Source organism: Caretta caretta, chromosome 11 (genome assembly GCF_965140235.1).
Source record: "Caretta caretta isolate rCarCar2 chromosome 11, rCarCar1.hap1, whole genome shotgun sequence".
NCBI classification, from domain to species: domain Eukaryota; kingdom Metazoa; phylum Chordata; order Testudines; family Cheloniidae; genus Caretta; species Caretta caretta.
Genome location: NC_134216.1, coordinates 57116355 through 57139323, shown reverse-complemented (window position 1 = coordinate 57139323; position 22969 = coordinate 57116355). Strand labels below are relative to the sequence as shown.

General features: G+C 39.1%; 1 protein-coding gene across 16 annotated transcripts in view; it reads left to right on the top strand.

Annotated features, from left to right (window-relative positions):
- The window catches only part of ANKRD44 (ankyrin repeat domain 44), a 213263-nt gene that overhangs the window by 87720 nt on the left and 102574 nt on the right, over window positions 1-22969 (top strand). For all 16 annotated transcript variants that reach the window (XM_048870305.2, XM_048870302.2, XM_048870295.2 and 13 more), the window contains exons 3-4: window positions 10984-11062; window positions 19261-19331. In XM_048870305.2, the coding sequence (XP_048726262.1) occupies window positions 10984-11062; window positions 19261-19331 (150 nt within the window). The remainder of the gene's footprint in view (window positions 1-10983; window positions 11063-19260; window positions 19332-22969) is intronic.

Genomic DNA, 22969 nt, shown 5'->3' with positions numbered 1-22969 from the left:
GGTCACATGCTTTTAGTTCTACCCATAAAATGTTTTCATGTCCCCTTCAGTCCAAGGTTGCTGGTGATTGTTGCTTTGGAGATGTACTCAATTCCCAGGTAAAATATTAAGTGGGTAGCATATGTTTTATATGAGGAGACCATGGCTTTTAATGGAAAAAAAATAATTGATGTGAACATTTTTATGTAGAATTCTGTTTAGTACAGTGAAAGCCCTTGCAAGACTGTGTTGACCCACCAGCTTTCCCGTCTGCGTATAAGAAATGGAATGGTCTTTGCAGTAATTACAAAAATATTTTTCAGGATATATTCAGAAATATAAATTTAAAATAGTAATTTCAGATAAATACCAAACACTGGAAATGTCACTAAAAGAATGGGTAGAAGACACCACAACTCCCAACTGCATAGGCGAATTATCTTCAGTCTGTTTCTAGTTCCTTCCATGTAAGCGTTTCAGCAATGCTCGGCTACTTCTAGCCATGTGACAGGAAACTTTGGCATTGCTTGTTAGTGATGGGGTTTTTTGTTGATCATTTTTGGTTAATAGTAAAAATATTGAAAGAGTTAAAATGTAAATACAAAGTAAAAATACGATTTGACTGTTCTCACAGTGAGCTTTAAGAATTTCTAAAGTCATATGTGATGTTTCAGAGCCCACAGCAGAATAGCTATTAGCATGGCTGAACAAAATGGGACATGGGAAACTATGAAAAATAAGTGATACCTAACAATAGTAAACTGTCAAAGCAGCATGAGAGTTGTCCTTATCTAAGGAAATAGAATATTAACCTTAGAAAAGACTGCAGAGCAAATCATAAATTAGAAGAACAAATTATGTAACCTAGCAATATAAACAATATTTTTCCTAGCCTGGAAGTGTGTGTTTAAAAAAATAAATGACTCTGAGGTCTAAATGCTAACAAATTTTATTTGAGCATAAGCTTTCGTGAGCTACAGCTCACTTCTTCAGAGGCATGCAGTGGAAAATACAGTGGGGAGATATATATACACAGAGAACATGAAACAATGGGTGTTACCGTACACACTGTAACAAGAGTGATCAGGTAAGGTGAGATATTACCAGCAGGTGGCGGGGGGGTGGGCGGGGGGGGGGGGAGCCTTTTGTAGTGATAATCAAGGTGGGCCATTTCCAGCAGTTGACAACACCTTGTCATGGCCCACCTTGATTATCACTACAAAAGGCTCCCCCCCCCACCCCTCCTGCTGGTAATATCTCACCTTACCTGATCACTCTTGTTACAGTGTGTATGGTAACACCGGTTGTTTCATGTTCTCTGTGTATATAAATCTCCTCACTGTATTTTGCACTGCATGCATCCGATGAAGTGGGCTGTAGCTCACAAAAGCTTATGCTCACATAAATTTATTAGTCTCTAACGTGCCACAAGTCCTCCTTTTCTTTTTGCGGATACAGACTAACACGCCTGCTGTTCTGAAATCTGAGGTCTAAATGATGCTTCTGTAATTGGGACTTTTATTTTGTAACCAAGAAAAAGTTGTAACTGTTTGGCTTAGTGTGGCTTGTTTGTTTTTAGTTCATTTTTCCAAGATAGAGGTCAGAGTGACTGCTCCGTGTTTCTCACTGGTCTTCGTGGAGAACCAGTTGCTGCTTTTACATCTTGATGGCAATGATACTTTTTATCTAGGGGGCAGTAGTTGCTTCTTATCACTAAACATTTGACTGCTTTTACCCACAGGTGGCTCTGCAGGCAATTTTCACTGACCTACAGCCCAGGGAATAGGGATTTTGATTGGAATCCCTGTGTCTTAGTTTTATAGACCAACATATGTTGTACTATGAAACCACTGAGCTAGCTGCAGGCAGGTATTTTTAACACTTACCCTTTATACATGCAAATATAGATGTAATTTTGTTAGTTTTTTAATTTGGAGAAGAACAGGGGGACAGTTCTGAGATTTTTTTTCTTTCATTCTTTCTTCCCTAAGAGCTTTTTGACCCTCCCTCTAGTGATGGCCCCGTACACAGTGTGAACCAGTGGTGGGCATCTGAAATCTAGGCAGTTGTTTAGGGCTTCACTCATCCAGGATTCCAGCCCCCCAGGGAGAAGAGCGGGTCAATTTTTTTCGGAGAAAAATGGCTTTTCAACTGCAACAAAATAACTTATGGAAAATGTTCATATAGGTTTAAATCTTCCACTTTAAAAAGATAAAGAACAAAAAGTGTGTGGTTTTTGAAAACTGAAAAACTTCTTTGTTTTTCCCTCTTCCCTTTTTCTTCTTTTTTTTCCCTTTTTTCTTTATGCCAGGCAGAGAAAATGTGTGTGTGTGTGTGTGTGTGTGTAGGAGGGGAATAAACCAAAATTGTTTTTTGTTTTAATTTTTGTTGGAAAAGGTGACAAATTCTGGAAAAAAAATGAAATTCTGCCAGAAGTTTTATCATGTTTGAACCTTTTCATGGAAAATATATTGCATTTTTCACCAGCTCTACCAGTCAAAGCACCATCTGCATGTACTATATTTGTTACAGTTAATCTATGTAGGGATTTATTAATAACTTGGGTTGGGATTTTCAAAGGCGCATAAGGGAAGTAGTCGCACAAATCACATTGACTTTCATTATGAGAGCTTGCTGACATACCTCTACATTATTGGACGAGCTTCTGTTTGTGAGAGAGACAAGCTTTCGAGCTACACAGGAGCTGTTCTTCAGGTGTGGAAGAACAACACTGCATACCTCTCCATTGTTCACTACTTCCATCTTTCATAAAAAAAAAAAAAAAATTGAAGTCTCTAGCAGTCATTTTATGAAGATCTATCTACACAAGTGCTTCCTGAAATGGAGTGATTGAGAAGGACTAGCTGGAGGGATGGGGAACAAATTAAGATGTGTAGGCAGTGTACAGATGCAACTGGTTTCATTTTTCTTAAAGTAGCATTGCCAACATGAAGTGCTCAAAATTTGAGAGTCAGGCCCCTCCAAATCATCATCATTTATTACAAAATCCTAAAATTAAAAAAAATGCTAATTTTTGGATGCTTTTATTTGCCTTCTGTTTTTTGAGCTTAGAGTACTTGTGTCATGCTTTCAAGCTTTAGTCTGCAACCATGAAAGCTAGAAACTTAAATACATTTGCATGAATTTGAGATGATACTAATGTACACAGCTACAAATGAGGATTAGTAGTCCAATATGAGAGGCCACAGTTTCCTATCCTGAGATTATGTGTAGGAAGAGGACCAGCAGCAAAACAATACTGAGCACTTTTGCTTACCTTATATAATCCACATAGTCATAACTGATCAAGAATTCATCCAGAATAATGGAGATACTTATTATACATAAGATTTAATATTCTCCAGTGCAGTGTCTTACTCTGTAAGTATTAGACTAAAGATATTGTAAGTATGGTACCAAACCCCATAAGCATGACCCTTGCTAGGAGTCAACAGAGTAAGGTAATGAGAGATTTGAAAAATCATTTTGAAGATTTAATATAAGTTAATAAATGGTGTTTCCATTTTCAGGGGAAAAAAAGCTGTGTTCTTTGCATGAATTCACATTTGTGTATTCATGATTGATTAATAAAAATATTATTTAAAAGACTTAATTTGGCCACTACAGAACCCACATCAACAGCCAATAAGACAGACCTCAGAATGACTGAGACTCTTAGACAAGTGATCTACAAGCCACATATCTTCCTCAAATCCCATTTTATCAAAGAGGGATTAGTCACTTGGATTTAACAGAAACCTTTTCTGTAACAGTGACAAAATAACAGGAATACTTGTGGCACCTGAGAGACTCACAAATTTAATAGAGCATAAGCTTTCATATGGGCTACAGATCACTTCATCGGGTGCATAGAATGGAACATATAGAAAGAAAAGATATATATATATATATATATATATACACACACACACATACATACAGAGAAGTGGAATTTGCCATACAAACTGGAAGAGGCTAATTAGTTAAGATGAGCTATTATCAGCAGAAGAAAAAAACTTTTGTAGCGATAAGATGGCCCATTTAGACAGTTGACAAGAAGGTTTGAGGATACTTAATTTAGGGAAATAGATTCAATATGTGTAATAACCCAGCCACTCCCAGTCTCTATGCAAACCCAAGTTAATTGTATCTAGTTTGCATATTAATTCAAGCTCAGCAGTTTCTCATTGGAGTCTGTTTTTGAAGCTTTTCTGTTGCAAAATTGCCACCCTTAAATCTTTTACTGAGTGGCCAGAGAAGTTGAAGTGTTCTCCTACCCATTTTTAAATGTTATGATTCCTGATGTCAGATTTGTGTCCATTTATTCTTTTGCGTAGAGACTGTCCGGTTTGGCCAATGTACATGGCAGAGGGGCGTTGCTGGCACATGACGGCACATATCACCTTGCTGTGACAAAATAACCACTCTAACTAGCAAGTGAAGCTGTTCTAGGCTAGTAACCGCACTTTATGTAAGTGTTTTGTCATTTCACAACATGTCCTTGTTTGACTGAAAATCCAGCCTTTCCTGTATTTTACTTAATACTGGAATGCTCAGAATACGCCTGGAATTTGTTAATACGTCACACTACCACATTTGAAAATGAAGACGATTTGAGCAAACTTGCATTTTGCTAGAATTATTTGTGCGCATATGGGTCCTGAAAAGTCCGGTACTGGGACAGAAATACTCCACATGTAGTTTGAAGTGTGATTATAAAATGCCACCTGCCGCTGCACATATGTCTTGCCCGTGTTTTCTGTTGTGTGCCTTGTTCACTGACATAAGCAAGCTACTGTTGGGACTTTGGGGCCGACGTATCAGGGGAAACTGCATTGTGCATGCGGTTGGGAGGCAGGAGGTCTGGAATTATTTCTGTAACTGCTACTGACTTGCTAGTGACTTTGGGCAAGTTGCTTAGAGCTTGTCTACATAGTGCAACAGTGCACACCAGAGGTGTGTAAATTGTAGCGTGCTTAAGTGTTACACTCTAACTGATTCGACACTCCCTGCTAACCTGCTCTAAAAGGTTCCTAGTGAGTGTTACTGTAGTACTGTTTCAAGCAGGATTACTTTGCCACACCATGTAGACAAGCCTGTTAATTCTTTGTGCTTCAGTTTGCTCATCTGAAAGCAGGGGATATTATTCACAAATCTCTGTAAAATACTCTGAGCCCTATGGAAGGAAAAGTACTACAAAAACCCTACGTTGTTATCCTTCTCGTTTGTGTAAGAGCAAAATGCATTTCTATTCTGCCTCATACGATAGCCACAAAATTGCCAGCTAAGGACCCAGTCATGCAAATCTTGACTTTTGGGTGTAGTTGATGACACTAAGTGTACATCTACACTGCCATAAAAGCCCACAGCACTGAGTCTCAGAGCCTTGGACAGCTGGTTCAGGGTCACGGGGCTCAGGCTTCAGGGCTAGAAATAGTAATATAGACATTTCGGCTTGGGCTGGAGCTTGGGCTCTGAGACCCTCAATGTGGGCCTGCTTCCTTGAGGACCTAGGGGTTACAGTGGACGAGAAGCTGGATATGAGTCAGCAGTGTGCCCCTGTTGCCAAGAAGGCCAATGGCATTTTGGGATGTATAAGTAGGGGCATTGCCAGCAGATCGAGGGACGTGATCGTTCCCCTCTATTCGACACTGGTGTGGCCTCATCTGGAGTACTGTGTCCAGTTTTGGGCCCCACATTACAAGAAGGATGTGGAAAAATTGGAAAGCGTCCAGTGGAGGGCAACAAAAATGATTAGGGGACTGGAACACATGACTTATGAGGAGAGGCTGAGGGAACTGGGATTGTTTAGTCTGCAGAAGAGAAGAATGAGGGGGGATTTGATAGCTGCTTTCAACTACCTGAAAGGGGGTTCCAAAGAGGATGGCTCTAGACTGTTCTCAGTGGTAGCAGATGACAGAACGAGGAGTAATGGTCTCAAGTTGCAGTGGGGGAGGTTTAGGTCGGATATTAGGAAAAACTTTTTCACTAGGAGGGTGGTGAAACACTGGAATGCGTTACCTAGGGAGGTGGTGGGATCTCCTTCCTTAGAAGTTTTTAAGGTCAGGCTTGACAAAGCCCTGGCTGGGATGATTTAATTGGGGATCGGACCTGCTTTGAGCAGGGGGTTGGACTAGATGACCTCTTGAGGTCCCTTCCAGCCCTGATATTCTATGATTCTATGAATGTCTACACTGCAATTTTACAGCCCTGTGAGCCCAAGTCAGCTGACCCTGGTCAGCAGCAGCCGTGCCAAGGGTCTTTGATTGCAGCGTAAACATACCTAGGGGATTAAGATTAGTAGGGTCCGGCCTTAAGTTTTGATTCAGGAAACCTGTATGGGTGGTTATGGCTGTTGAAAATGCAGAGAGCAGAAATAACACAAGTTGACTTTCATATACCAGCTGGTGCTCCTGTTTAGGCATTTGAATTTATTTTGTAAATTGCACAGTTTAACAGAGGAATCACTGAAGGAAAATAAATATTGAAGAGAAAGAGATGTTGTGTTCCAAAATCAACTTTTTGACCATAGCTACGTTTTAAATAGCCCAGGAGCTAACCCTGCTCAATTGCTCTTTCCTCTTAGTAGCTCCTAATCAGTTGCCTACTGTATGTTGGATTGAGATTCACTTACTCATCACATGGGTCTAACAAATCTTTATTAAGGCAAAACACTCAGCAAGTGGTGATTAGAGTGACCGGATGTCCCGATTTTATAGGAACGGTCCCGATATTTGAGGCTTTTTCTTATATAGAAGCCTATTACCCCCCACCCCTTGCCCCGATTTTTCACACTTGCTGTCTGGTCACCCTAGTGGTGATCAGTTACTTACAAGTGAGGAGCTCATAAGGATGATCTCATCACAGTTGCCTTCAGCACCGGACAATACAGCTTCAACCCCCTTTCGTTTCACAGATATATTTCTAACTTTTTTTTTGGTATCTTTTCTTATACATATGTATTAGTCTCTGATTTCCATATCAACTCTCCTCCTGTCAGTACAGGTTTAGTTTTAGTTCAGGTGGGTCTTTTCTAGCTTTTTTAGTTACTTTGTCTTGTCTTTTTTCTTTTTCTCACAAACATGATTACTCTGCAATTTCATGACACATGCGCAGCACTAAGCATGATTGCTCTGCAGTGTTGTGCACGTGCGCACTTGTAGTTATGCTCATGCTGCTAAATGTTATCAGAGCAGACTCTTAAAATTCACAGCAGGCTTCTAACAGGTCCAAGGGTGCCTTTGCTCCCAACACCCTACATTATTTTTTCTGAAGTAAAATTGAACCTGAATTGTTCTATCGACACTACCACCTACTTTGTGAACTGTCCCTTCTATGTCAATACATTCCCGTCTCTTAACAATTGTAAGTGTGGCTTAAATTGTGTAAAATAAGTTGAAGGTTCTTTCTGTGTGACTGTTTCCATTACATTTGATTCAATTTCTGTTCTAGTCATTGATATACATCCAATAGGATGTTTGATTTATTCTGCCTCGTAAATTTACCCTGGCCAATTTGGAGAAAGTGTGAATCCCTAAATCTTTTTAGCTCTGATTCTGTTCTTATCTCCATTAACATCAGTGACATTTCTCCTGATTTACGTTGGTGTACGTGAGAGGCCTGGCAATTGGTTAAGTATTAATCTGATCTTAATCTAAGCAGTATTTTAAATGTATTACATTGGTCTCTGTGGCTCAACCAATTAATATGGCCAAAAATGGAGGCAGACATTAGTTTTCCATTACATCTTCATTGACACTTTCAGTAGATGCACATGCTCTTTTGTGAACCAAGGCAACAAATTAATTCATTTTTGAAGGGGGAATGTTTACGTCACTTTCTGTAACTTGTCTTAGCCATCATGTAACATATCTATTGTCTTGTACCTTTAAGTTCTGTACTTGAAACATGCCTTATTATTTACCTTACCATTGTGTCCAGTCTTCCTTTCACTATCTCCTCTTGCTGCTTTCTTTCCTTTAAATGTTTATATGAACTTGGTTACTGCCAAACCTTTTACAGATTGAAATAATACTTTTTTTATTCTCTCTCTATTTGTAGCCTTCAATGTTTAGGCCTCATTGATTTTTCACTGTTCTACCATCATGTCAAAATTATGTCTGCGATTGAACTTCTCTCTGCCCAAAGACTGGGCACCATTTAATTGGTGGATGGTCTTTGTGTGGGCTCTGAACACAAGGAGTGAATTTCATTATAGGTGCATATGCCCTAGTTCCTCTTGTTTTCTTTGTCATGCTTTTTGTAGCATAAACAGGAACCTGAGAATGATCCTCTAACTGACCTACTTATGTACATACTCAGCTACAGATGTAATAGTCAGGCTTCTTCAGAAGTAACTCCAATAAATGATCACCCTCTGGAGGGTTGGGTTTTGTTTTGTTTTTTGCCTTTTACTAGAGATTATTTCAGTCTACCTTCTTCAGTTATAACTTGCATCAGCATGAGCCCTGTTTTGTTGTTGGATGCTCAATTGTGACAGGTGGAGGAGGAATTATTTTCTTATCTAGGAAACATAGAAATCAGGCTTAAAAACAACCAAACCACTAAAAAACTTTTTTGGGGGGTTTGTTTAAAACATGATTCTGCTGCTATTGAAGTCGTCTCTCAATGACTTCAGTGTCTGAGGATCAGATGCTTGTGGATAGACATTGCTCTGCCTGTAAACGGGTTGGTGCTTTTATTTTTAGGACAGTATGAATTGATCATATCAGATGATCCACTGAATATCTTGTTGGCTCAAAATGTTACGTCAAAACAAGTCACAGGCACAAAATTCCACTTTCCTGCTGCACCTTTTTTTTCAGACAGCCAAGTCCCCATTAAGTTTTGAATTATTGTAAAATGTTCCTTATCAATCAATCAATTAATGGGATTGCTTTGGATACTTGCTTGAACTTGCATCACCAATACCCCATTTCACATCCCTCTGTTCTCTTATCAAGCCTTGCATATTGTGACAAGGTGGTACTATAAAGCTTACAGTTGACAGAGGCAAGAACTGTTGCTAATATTGCACCAAAACCAAGAGAGATTCTACAGTGCAATGCATTAATTTAAAAAACCAGTGCACTGAAAACATTTTTATTTTTGTTCAGGATTTTGACCAGTCTTTGTTTTACGATTTTGCATGTATTGTACCGTCTTAGGAGAGAAGCATGAAGTAATCCTTCTGAGTATTATGGCGCACTATCCCACAGCAAACACTTGTCCTGCCAGTGCAAACTGAAGCATAATATATTACATCGTAGAAAATGTTACTGAATAAACTATGTAGACCCAGATTTTCAAAAATGCTCAGCACTCTGTTGTTCTCAGCAGGTGCTGCTGAATACTGAGCATGTTAGAAAATCTGGCCACTTAGGTGTCTTAATAGGCACTGAGGTTTCTTGCGAATTCTGGCCTGCAAGTGCATAGAGTGGTGATATTTTTGAAGTGAAAAACAAGAAATTTTTAATACTGTTATAACTTCCCCACTAGGTGAGAAAGGGAGATTGTAAGAAAATCTTTCCTCCATCAGTGTGGCTATGTTTGAGTAGTCTGTCTTCAAGTGTTTTACAGTATTTTAGAATTATTTCAAAAAAATCGAAGGCTTTGTAATAATATATGCATATGAGAGACTTAAACACCCTCCTGCCCATAACTCACCCTGTCCATCAGTGGCTCCTAGGTTTGTAGGGCTTGTGTGTAGTGTAGCCTGGGAAAAGATTTTTCATTGTTCAGAAGAAAAAAGATTCTGCAGCATTGATTTGTTAGTGTTTACAGAACCCACAAATGGTGATCCTAAAGGCATTCTGCAACAGCTGTTTACTTGACAGGAGTCTGGGGTATGTCCCTGGAGTGGGGTGGGAATATATATGGGGCTTTTCCATTGCTTTGATTTGTTACCTGTATATGAATATTTAATGCTGGGTGGTCCTGTTATTGTAGGTTTTATTAATTGACATGGCACTTAGATCTCTTTGTATGGTCGTTTTTAATGTTGTTTGGCTCTAAATATAAATAAACATATGAAGTGCACGATAACTCTAATAACACTCAGTACTTATCTGGTTAGAACTGTTACCACCTCTTGTGATTTTCTTGTGAATCTTGTAGTATTTGGTGGATTTTTTTTTTCTTAATGGTCTAGACCTTGGATTCATGAGAATACAAAAGAATTTTGGCTTTCATTTTTAAATTACAGTAAGTTTCTAGCCCTCCTGATTTCAGAGATAAGCTTGAAAACATGAACCCTAAAGGTTCAAAAGCCAGAAGGCAAACAAAAAGAACTCCAAATATGTTGTTTTAAAAATCTCTTTGTGTTTAAGCCAATCTCACGATATTGGGTGGCGGGGGGGAGGCCTGACTCAAGACTTTTGGATGCTTGGGTTTGGCAATACCGGACTAGACTGTGCCAAACTTCTCTATTTTGAGCCAATGACTTACTGGTGAACAGTTTATGAAAGGCTGCATGTATTTGGATTACCTTTGTGGAGAAAGGACATTCTATCTATAATGTCCTTGTGAACTGTTCCATTCCTTTCTCAAAAGTATTATTTTTAGAGCCTTGTGCTGTGTTGTTCAATCAAATTGCATTACAAAGGTTGATGTCCAGAACGATTTGAATTATGTCAGCATAACAGTAAAGCAGCAAACATTTCAAAAAGGGCCTAATTGAGGACAATGTTTTCCCTCATGCATAACTGTTTATCCAGGGTTGGAAGGAAGAGAGGTACAGATGAGATACAAATTACATTCACTATATCTGTGAAAAAGAATACCGAGAAAAGGATAGTTTCTGTACAATGCTTGATGGAAAAAAAATATAGCATGTAAGGTGTGGATTGTTAAAGAGAAATGCCTCGTTCAGAACTTTTCGTTCTTTGCTGGTTGAGTCCCATCTTTCTAATATGAGAAACTGTTAGAAAATCAAATATTAGCTAAAGCTTAATGACATTTTGGCATTCCATACTTTATAGCTGTGCAATCTTTGCTGTTTTACAGGATGGTGAAAAACGCACCCCGCTTCATGTTGCGGCTTTTCTGGGAGATGCAGAGATCATTGAGCTCCTCATTTTGTCAGGTAATGTGAAATCTGAATTAGTCATCAACAGAGAAACCAATGTTACAAACTAAAGTGAATGCCCAAGGGAGGCATCTTTAACTTATGCAGGTTAAATCCAGGCCCTGTCCATCTCTGTGTTCCAAGGAGCATTATGCTGTTTGCAGGATCAGAGAACCAGTTTAAATTGCTTGCTATAATTACATAACATGTACTCTGAGAATAACAAAATGAACCAAAACTACAAATTGTTACCAACTTGCAGTGGATTAAAACTATTTACTATTTGCGGATTCAGAAAACAAGTTTAGCACATGCTTAAGACCGTCCCTATTTAGTGAGGGACCTATGTGTTAACTCCTGATGTCTCCAGTGGGATTTAATCACATGCTTAAGTTTTTTGCTGCATAATGATAGATGTATCCTTATATGTAGATACAGTGTATGATGGGTGATTGAGCAGGGGAATGTCAAATCTCTCTTTGCATTGTTGTGCAATGTAAAGACTGAGACAGGGTATTGAGCATTGGACTGTGAATTTTTATCCCAGTGGTTGACACTGCCTACTTCTATGACCTCAGACAAGACACTTAACCCTTCTCTGTATTGATTTCCAATTTGCAATAGGAATAAAATACCCACCTACCTTTGTAGAGGCAATGTGATAAATAATTGGTTGTGCTTCAATATGATTTTGAAAATGAAAAGCACGATTGATAGTTGTCAAAATAAAAGGTAGAGTTGGCACCTCACAAGAAGAGTAGAAGGTTCATGGCTAATTCCTCAATGTGCCTGCAAATGTCCAAAGGTCATGTGTTTCTAAACCAGCTTGTTAAGAGTAGGGCTTATTGCACTACAGTAGCCTAATTGAGGGTGAGGAGGAAGATACAAGTTGAAAGAGTAAGGAGCACATATTAAAAATATAACTGTGTTGTAACAGGAAATAAATGCATCAACATCCTTGATGTGTTAAGAATTGAGTGCAGGCGTATATCTGATCGTCAAGCTCTTGAGATTCTGTAGCATTAAACAGCTACTGTTATGTGATATGTAGTCTAGAGATTGAGGCACATTATTGCATATATACACACACTGTATTATAAAAAGTAATTATTTAATTGCAAATTTGCCTTCTGAAGGGCAAATCTCAGATGAAGGTTTGGTTGTTCAGATGAGCAAATTTGGATGCTTACGTTGAATCTCTCTAGACAAGAATTTGGGCTTTAAATCTCACAAGAAAAAGCTCTGCTGCAAACTTCCCAGCACGTTTGCTGTTCTGGCAGGGAAGGAAATCTCTCGGGAATATAGCATTTCTACTGGGAACTAAATGCAGGAGGTGACGAGATTACCAAAAACTAGAAGTGGGGGTTGGAAACCTAGTTGAACTTATTACAACCTTGAAAAAAAAATGTTTTTTAGTTGGGGCCAGAGTGTAAATTGGCTAAGATTTTATCTGAGTGTGGTTTGCCAGACGATAGCTTGCTTCCTCCAACTGAACGGAATATGGCAATATGGCATCAGACCATTGTTGTTGTAACTGAGTCTAGCTCTCTGCATCTGACTGCTGTTACTAAGCTAAAACAATAAAACTATTTTCAGATCAGATTCATGTGATGAATACACTATCAGTTCTGTGATGGATAAATGACTTGGCAATATCAAAGTTTGTAACAATAAACTGCAGCTTAATCAAATACCACTGCATTAGCCTGTGTGTGGTATTTTATGGAATAAGCAATATCTGTCAAGATTCCTACTGACATTTGCAGCATCTGCTCGAAGTTCCTATTCTGGCTTAATTGATGCACCAGTTATCAGTGATATGTACATCTTTAAATGCAACAGTAGCTGTAACAAAGCTCTTCCATTTAAATTTTGATGTTGCTGTTCTCCTACCAGATGTATGTTGTACAGACAGCTTGTAAGCGGAGTTTGCTGTCCAAAAAAAACGGTTGGAGAAAGCAAAAAAGGGATTCAACTAAATGAGAAAGTTTGTGCACGTTCCATCTGTCCATCATATATTTAGAAACCATGGGTTAGCCAATTGCTTTAGTCAAGGAACTTTAACTTCTGAGATTTTCACATGTGATCATCCAGTTATGTCATTGATCCCAGCAGAAAGATGCGAGTGAATATTATTACATTGACAGACTTATGATTGGATGGTTTCTCCAATACATTAGACGCAAACATGCCTCTCTTCAACAGGCGGTAAAGATTAATTACCTTCATTTTGACATGTGGTAATACAGCATATAGCCATTGTCACATCTTGTTATTGTGAATTGTCAGCATGTGAGCCGGATGCAGAGGCATTATCTTTTCAAGGATTGCAAATAGCAGCACAAGGAAGATCTGTATGAATAAAGAGATGAGGTAGCTCTGACCCGTATCTCCCAAGAATTCCTGTGGCATCTCTAGTGCATTAGCTCGTGAAGATGTGGCCTTGCTGTGGAAAATACATTTCATTTCTTGATTTCCAGTGTGTTCCTTATGTGGGAAAGCATGTCTCCATGCTCTTCTAGGCAATATGAATTCAAATAAGTTACCAGCCAGACCTCATCCATTGGCTCTAGTATTTGTCTGGAGGATAGGATAAAATGCAGATGATGCGCCCAACTCTGTGAAATATCCAACGGGGGTTAAACAAAAAGAAACTAACTCATAATTTAAGGTTTTAATGATTAGCCTTCATGCCAGCAGGGGTTCAGTTTGATTTGACTTAGTGGAGCACTACTAACATGGATACTTACATTCCCAGGGCTTGAGTCAGAGCTAATTCTGTATGTGGTATGTTCTACCTGGTCATCTCATTTTAGTCTCTGAAGTATCATCATTCATGACACACCAGTACTTGTACCCCCTTGGAAGAGAAAAGGTCTTTGTAAATTTCTGTGACATAGTGATCTGCCAGGGCTAGCCAAGCCAGAGCTTAGATCACAATAGCAATGTTTTCCCCTTGTTTCTCTTCTGCCTTCAGCACAACCCAATTTGTAAAATACTTCACAAAAGATTAATCTGATGATCACATTTAGCACTCTAAAAAGTGTACCTCTAATGCCCGACTTTAAAATCAGAGGACAGGCAGTATATTTAAAGAATAAAAGCATGGACTATTTACGGTCAGATTTGAACCACAATATTCTGAGCATGACAAGAAGCCAAGGAAAGTATCAGCCCCTTGCATTTCAGACGGGACTCAGGAGAGACATTCAGTGAAATATGCTCATACTGAGATTTGTAGTGCGTGAACTGGTGGTAGCACAAATAAATGTCGCCTCTAATGAATAAAGCTTGTGCCCTAGTGCACCGAGAAATACCAGAAATGGCATTCTAGATAACCATTAGAATAGGAGTGGATTCAGAATACATGGAAGACGTGGGGCCAGATCCTCAGTGGGTATAAATCAGCTGAGGATCTGGCCTGTAATATCTGGCTGAAATGGGGGAGTGTATTGTGAGTTTGTTTCATGTGCATTAAAACACATAGATCTGAGATTTGGATGTTACTGCCTTCTTCATGCCCTTTCCACAGAATAGGAAGTGCAGTCAGGTAGTAACCATCTGTTAGATTTATTTCGACAACCTGTAACCACTCCCAATCACGGACGTCCATGGAGAGCTGTCCAGACAAATAGAAACACAAGAGAGGAAATGTATTCCAGTGCAATTCATGGCTTCAATGAAGTGGCACTGGTGTACAAAAGAGCAGAAATCTGATGTCCAGTCTCTGCCCTGAGGGGCTTGCTGTCTAAGGACTCTGTCAAACCTTTATGGCAGAACCACATGCAGTGTCATTAAGGCACTAAACATGGAGCCATGCTGCCCCGACAAAACTTCAGGAGGCACTGAACTTCCTGCCAGGCAAGGGGAGTGTAACCATGACCATTGCTTACGAGGACGCAGCATGCCCTCTTCTCCACATGGCTCTGCTGGCCAAGGCCTTTCATCCTCTCTGCTCCCTTTTGGTGCATCTCTACTCCTGTGCAGTCCTTGGACTCAAATGCTGCAGTTAGAATCATAGGACTGGAAGGGAGCTCGAGAGGTCATCTAATCCAGTCCCTTGCACTCATGGCAGGACTAATTATCTAGACCATTCCTGACAGGTCTAACCTGTCTAACCTGCTCTTAAAAATCTCCAATGATGGAGATTCCACAACCTCTGTAGGCAATTTAGTCCAGTGCTTAACCACCCTGACAGTTAGGAAGTTTTTCCTAATGTCCAACCTAAACCTCCCTTGCTGCAATTTAAGCCTGTTGCTTCTTGTCCCATCTTCAGAGGTTAAGAAAAACAATTTTTCTTCCTCCTCCTTGTAGCAACCTTTTACATACTTGAAAACTGTTATCACATCCCCTTTTAGTCTTCTCTTTTCAGGACTAAACCCAGTTTTTTCAATCTTCCCTCATAGGTCATGTTTTCTAGACCTTTAATCATTTTTGTCTCTCTTCTGTGGACTCTCTCCAATTTGTCCACACCTTTCCTGAAATGTGGCGCCCAGAACTGGACACTCCAGTTGAGGTCACCTTAGTCCCGGATAATTGGGTACCATGGGTGAGACTGTCACTCCTGCTTCAGCTCATTTGCACTGGGTAAAAAGGCCAGAGCTGTATAAAGGGGGCTCTAAAATCTTTGTCTCCAGCCAGGGGAGAATTCCTTCAGTGCAAGACTGAGGAGGACAGGTAAAAAGCTGCCTTCTGAGGATCCCCCACTTAGAAAATACCCAGCTAAGAGCCCAGATTAACTTTGCAATGAAGACAGACCTACAGTTAGGTATACGTTTTCAAAAGTGTTCACTGACTTGAGGGTCCCTTTGTTTTTGGGTGCCCTAATTGAACACAGAGGGCCTGGATGTCAGAGGTTGACTTAAATGGGCAGTGTAGGTGTTCAGCACCAGAAAAGCATTGCCTAGGTGTTAAAGGTTGGCACCCAAAAACAGAGAGCATTTTTGAAAAAGTAGGCCTTCCCCTCTGTGTGACTCTGTTTTACCTTCTATACAATGTCCCATTTCCCCACCTTTAAGGAATGTGGAGAGTCTTTCTTAATAGTATTGAAAAGTACTTCGAGATCCTTGGATGGAAGCTGATGCTTAAAAGCACAACACCATATATCCCAGGCATTTGGTTAAACCAAACAAGGCGTATCAAGTGAAACATTTGAAAAGACAAACGTTTACAAATGTATGGTAGACTAAACTAGCTATGAATGAGCCATTCCACTCTGTTAGGTAAACAACACATTGAAAAACATACAGAGGGAAAGGATGTGGAAAACAGCAGAGAGAGATAAGATTGAGAACGTGCAGCATAATTTGTGTGTGTGTGTTGTGATCGTTTTGCTTTTATCTTTTTCTTTGGGGGTTTTCTAGGCAGCTGCCTATTCAGCTTCTTGATGGGTGAGTGGATCAGTGAAAGGCTTAACAAGCTACTGAAAGAAACAATTTCCTGGGTTTTCTAATCATCATCTTCTCAGATGCCACTATAGTTGCTGAATATTGAGGAATGATAAAACTGCTGATCACATAATGCTATTTGTCCCATAAGCTTTTCTGCTTTGGTATCATCTGCTCATGGGAGTTCTTGAATGGGTGAAGATAAATCAGGAGAACCTCAGTTAAAAAAAACTGAACCACAGAATAAATCGCTTGAAAAGAAATATTTGATGCCAGTCATTGGGATTTAGACCAGGCAGTTTGCATCTGACAACTCTGACTTATCCAAAACAGCGTAACACAAGGTACATTGGAATCCTAGATTAAAAGCTCCTTGAGGCAGAGACTGTCTTATGTTATGTGTTTGCACAGTGCCTAGCACAATGGGGCCCTGATCTATAATGGAGGACTATAGGCACCACTGCAATGTAAATAATAATCCTGTTATGAAGATCAAATAGGGTAACACCTCACTTCTGTTTTACTCATTATATCAGCATTATCTGTAAATGTAAATCCATCATCAATGAACTTCTCAAATCAAACATCTAACTTACTAAACCAGACATGTTTTGTATGGGTATAATAAGTTCCATTAGATGTAAAACTCCCAGGCCAGTCAGATTATAACTGTAGGTCTCTGTCAAGGTTCCTCCCCCACTCTGAACTCTAGGGTACAGATGTGGGGACCTGCATGAAAAAACCTCCTAAGCTTATCTTTACTAGCTTAGGTCAAAACTTCCCCAAGGTACAAACTATTCCACCCGTTGTCCTTGGACTGGCCGCTACCACCACCAAACTAATACTGGTTACTGGGGAAGAGCTGTTTGGATGCGTCCTTCCCCCCAACATACTTCCCAAAACCTTGCACCCCACTTCCTGGACAAGGTTTGGTAAAAAGCCTCACCAATTTGCCTAGGTGACTACAGACCCAGACCCTTGGATCTTAAGAACAATGAACAATCCTCCCAACACTTGCACCCCCCCTTTCCTGGGAAATGTTGGATAAAAAGCCTCACCAATTTGCATAGGTGACCACAGACCCAAACCCTTGGATCTGAGAACAATGAAAAAGCATTCAGTTTTCTTACAAGAAGACTTTTAATAAAAATAGGAGTAAATAGAAATAAAGAAATCCCCCCTGTAAAATCAGGATGGTAGATATCTTACAGGGTAATTAGATTCAAAAACATAGAGAACCCCTCTAGGCAAAACCTTAAGTTACAAAAAAGATCCACAGACAGAAATAGTTATTCTATTCAGCACAATTCTTTTCTCAGCCATTTAAAGAAATCATAATCTAACACATACCTAGCTAGATTACTTACTAAAAGTTCTAAGACTCCATTCCTGGTCTATCCCCGACAAAGACCAGCATATAGACAGACACACAGACCCTTTGTTTCTCTCCCTCCTCCCAGCTTTTGAAAGTATCTTGTCTCCTCATTGGTCATTTTGGTCAGGTGCCAGCGAGGTTACCTTTAGCTTCTTAACCCTTTACAGGTGAGAGGAGCTTTCCCCTGGCCAGGAGGGATTTCAAAGGGGTTTACCCTTCCCTTTATATTTATGACAGTCTCATATTGGCACTTTGACAAATTGTAATGTTATTTTTCTGAAGTCAGGTGATCCGGGAGGTTTGAAACCTTTTCCAACTTTTAAAACCTGAAAGGTAACCCAGAGAAATTGCTTCCACTCTGATCATTAGAACCAAATTCTCAATGACCATTACGAGTGAGGGGCAAACTTGTAAGCACCCATGAGCAGTGGGTTTTTGGAAAATACTTTTGGGGCTTTAGACCTTGAATGATCCACTACAGAAATTAAAACCAAAGTCCCTGTATTGGGTACATTATATGAGCTTAAGTTCTAGTGCAAAATTAGGTTAAAACATCCTTTTTGTTAGTGAAGAATTTGAAGGCTCGTTTGTGATATATGCAGGACGCTTATACTTGTCTAACACTTATCCAGTTGTATCCAGGACAGATTTGCAGACTACTCTGCTAATTTGTAAAACGTTCTGCTTTCAAACAATAACAACAATATTTTAAAATAAAGTGCTCTCTTTATTTTCTCTGCTCCCTCCAGTGATGTCTCGTTGTTTGCCTGAGTGCCTCAATGGATTGCTTTAAAATATTACTTAAAACTAAATTTGTGTCCCCACATGGATGTGCAAGCTCACTTTCTTAGTGTGTGTGTATTCTGTTGACCCACCCCACTCTAGCTGCCCCAAAACATCCTTGTTACCCCCTCCACTCAACAAGTGACCCAACAGTATTCAGCTGCCCAACCTTCCCCCGTTGCCCCTTTAAATAGTTCCCCAACACTTCCAACAAGCACTTCAAGTTGAAGAATCCTCTTCCTCCTCCTGCTGGATGAGTGACACTGGACTTGATCCTGAGATGTTAAATGCTGTCTGCTCCAAAAGTTGAGAGGCTCAGCAGCTTGCAGGATCAGGTCCCAGATCCCTACCTCAGTTGCCCAGTCTCCTGACATCCCTTGCACATTTGCCTGGTCCTAGGAAGACCCGCTAATCTTTGATAGACAACCTAGGCCTCCCACCCCCAGTTTACTGCTGAACCTTTCTCGTTTTTGAAAGTAAGGTAATTTTCTAAGAGTTAACAAAGTAGAAATAATCTGATGCTAGCAAGGTTGTGATAAATTCTGTGCATATCTATACGGCATAGCCCTTTGTTACCAAGAAACACATTAATATTATTATTGTTGTTGTTGTATTATTATTGTAGATATTACATCAAAAGCATGTCAATAATCTGTACTTTTTATTTGCAGGGGCTCGTGTCAATGCCAAGGACAATATGTGGCTGACCCCTCTTCATCGGGCTGTTGCCTCAAGGAGCGAAGTGAGTAAGGTTTGATTACCCCAGCAGTTGCATGCAAACAATGAAAAAAATACCATTACCACAATAAAGTATAAATGGAGATGCAAAAAAAAAAAGGGGGGGGAAAGGATTTTCTGATTGCAAAATCCTTTGGTCTTCACTAAAGCAAGAGTAATCAGCTACTGTCTGTGTGTCGTTCTTATTGTTAGCCTGCTGGATACTTGTGGTTTTCCACTCCTGTGTATCTGATTGTTTTCCCGAATATGATGCCTTATTTAAGTTACTGTAGTACATGACCTACAATCAGTAGATAGAATGATCTTGACCTAAGTGGGAGATACTGTGCAGTGGTGCTGGTCTAATCACCTTAAAATGGTCAGACATAGTGGGGTAGGGGGAGGAGGTAAGCGGGAGGGATTGGAACGGGAGGGTGTGTCTCTAGTGATCAAACAGGCTTAATGTGTAGTTTGATTTGAATAACTGTGTTTAAAGGCATCCATAAAGCTTCCTTTTAATTCCCCTGATTCACCCATAAAATAGAGTTAAGTCCATATTTTTTCCATTTGGCAACAAGAAATCTTTCAGCATCTCACGGTAGTGTTTTTCATTGCTATCTCAAAAGAGGAGAGATAATAATTATCAGAGAGAATAACCCAAGCATGACTGAATTTTCAAGTATACCATCATTCTGGGCTTCCATTTGTGGCCTCTTTGTGTATTTTTATCCTCTTAATATTGAGCTGACATGATGCACGCAACTGCAGACTGAATTGGCTGCTGAGAGGAGCATTTAACACAGACATGAGCTGGCTGTCCTCCAGAAATTGATGGAATCACCTCCATAACAATCCCAGTGCTTGCCAAGCCTGGAGGCAGGAATCCTTAGCTCATTTCTGAACTCAAGCATTGCTTAGCTACTAGCTGAGCTTCCCAGCTGCTGGCTTCCAATGAAGCCCACTGAAAGAAATAGCTAATAGAATACGAATGCTGTAAAGGAGTGAAATACAAAAAAGCCACATTAAAAATAGAGGTCAGACATAAACCTTCAATAACAGCCACAATCTTTATAACCCAGTAATTACAACCAATATGGTTTAGCTGTTTTAGATACAGGTGAATTTTATCTGTTGTGACAGTCCTAGCTAAAAATGCATGTCTTATTGTGGCTTTGTGCCTGACCCTTAACCCCTTGCTGCTGAAAGCAAGTGAAGACCCTTTGCAGAGTTCCCGTTGAGCAGCTTTCTTTTCCATATTTCTGGTAATTCTAGCACTCCAAAAGGAATGATATCACAGGTACAGTATGTGAGGGAGCAATAGAAAAAGTGAGCTGACGCCCATGTAAATTGGCTAATCTTAATGTATATATTTTTATAGAAATGTAATTTTCATATGTTCTTTTTCCTTTGCTAATTCTTGTTCATGTGAAGGCCATTACTTTATGAACATTTTGAATGACATTTAGCATCATAAGATGTTTTTTAAATGCTGCCGTTATTGGTATTGCTATATTTGTGAAAATAAATCATTGCACAGGCTATCTGACAAATTTCCAACATGAGTACCATAATACCAGGTCAATATCCGCCATCCAGGGGGTTCTTGGGCCAAACGTTGACTGTTAGGCCTAATTATGTTTTGTCAAGTATCTGTGGGTTTAGTCCACTTTTAGAACAATCACCTGTAAGGCTAAGGTTTTATACAGAGAGAGTTGCTTATTCTGAAGCTTCCATTCAACACCTAGATTCTGTCTCTCTGCAACCATTTAGAGTCTGACAAAAACACATGCAAAAAATTTTGTATTGGATTTAAAACTCATTAAAACATAAAGTTGATTTCAGGGATTTAAACTGGTTATTTAAAAAACCACAAACCCTCAAATGTATCTGTACTGGCTACTTCATGTATGTATCAAATTTTAGCATTGTACAGTTAGAAGTGGTTGAGAGATTTCACTCTGATAATTGGATTATACTGCAAATGCTAAAAGAAATATAAATGCAGAGTCCTAAGCAGTACCATTGTACTAAATATATACATGGAAATTATGGTAAGATAAAGATCTATTTTACATCTTCAAAAGCCAGATAATTAAAAGTTGAGAGAAAAACACCTCCCTAAAGAATTGGAATAAAGTTTAGCTCCCAAGTGGAATGTAAATGGAATACATATGTAGATGTAAATGAAAGTGTATATACACATTTTTAAATGGAATTAAAAAATTACTTGTCAAGCCTTTATTTTTATTTTATTTTATTTTATTTGTACCTTCCAACACCTGTTTCTTTCTATCTCAAGAGTCAAATTTACATTCATTTTTCCATTGACTTCAAGTAGAATTTTGGTCCCAAAGGTGTACAAAGTGAATTTTCTTTAAGTAACTTTAAAGTAATTGGCCTGTAGTAATAATAATAATAATTAATAATAAAACCTCTAAGAGACTAATAATGATATATGATTATCAACACTTTAAGATAAGCAGTCTCACTTATTGTGTAAATTTGCTATACACCAATTTATGGGATTGCCATCGAAGATGAAATTGCTGAAATCAATAGAGGACAAAAGAGTTAAACTCTTACAGTAAATAGCTGTAGTGTCGATCCAGGCTGTGTGCGCTCTCCCAGGCACGTGATGTGTACATATATGATGTATTTGTTGTACATTAATAAAACTTTGCCTAGCCTTAACAGAAAACATTTCTGTATGTGAAAAACAGTACTGTAGTGCATAGGAATATGGGTGTTTCCCTTTAAATGGTTGTGACTTATAGTTAGTAAATATGGTTATTTGGATCCCACTTGTTCCTTCACGTGGTTCCTTCATATTATGTTTGTGTAAAGAGCAAAAGAGACACAAAATACAATTTTTGAGAGTCCTCTTTTAAGATCCGATGAAGTGAGCTGTAGCTCACGAAAGCTCATGCTCAAATAAATTGGTTAGTCTCTAAGGTGCCACAAGTACTCCTTTTCCTCTTTTAAGACTATTTGTTTTGCCTAAGGACAGCTCTTACTAAGAGCTGAGGTAGGGTGACCAGATGACCCGATTTTATAGGGACAGTCCAGATATTTGGGGCTTTGTTTACATAGGTCCCTATTACTCCCCAGCCCCTGTCCTGATTTTTCATACTTGCTGTCCGGTCACCCTAAGCTGAGGAGAGCTGGTCGTAGCTTGTCCAACAGAATGTTTTTCTATTAGAAAATGCTGTTTTTCTGTTGGAAACATGTTATGGGAACAAGCTGATTTTTGTCAAAATTTTCCACTGTGAAGTAAAAATATTTCATTTTGACCATATCAAAAGGTTGTGTTGATAAGATTGAAATGTTTGTTCACGCTTTATTATTTCAACTATTATATTGTATTCTAAATTTTATAATATGAAGTCAGAATGAAATGTTTCAACCTTATCAAAATGAAATGTTTTGGGAATATTTCATTTCACAAAAAATGCTGTGATTTCTACATTTCTGCCTGACTCGTGATGAAATGAAATTTTGGAATTTCTTTCAGGATGAGATTTCCATTTTCCCATTAGTTCTAGAGTTGAGATCATGCAGCGGGTCTGCAAATCAAGGAATTTATTTAGATGCCTGGCCTTATTTTCTGCCTAAATTTGTCTTTTAACTTCCAACTGCTGAAGCTGGAAACATTCAGATTAGAAA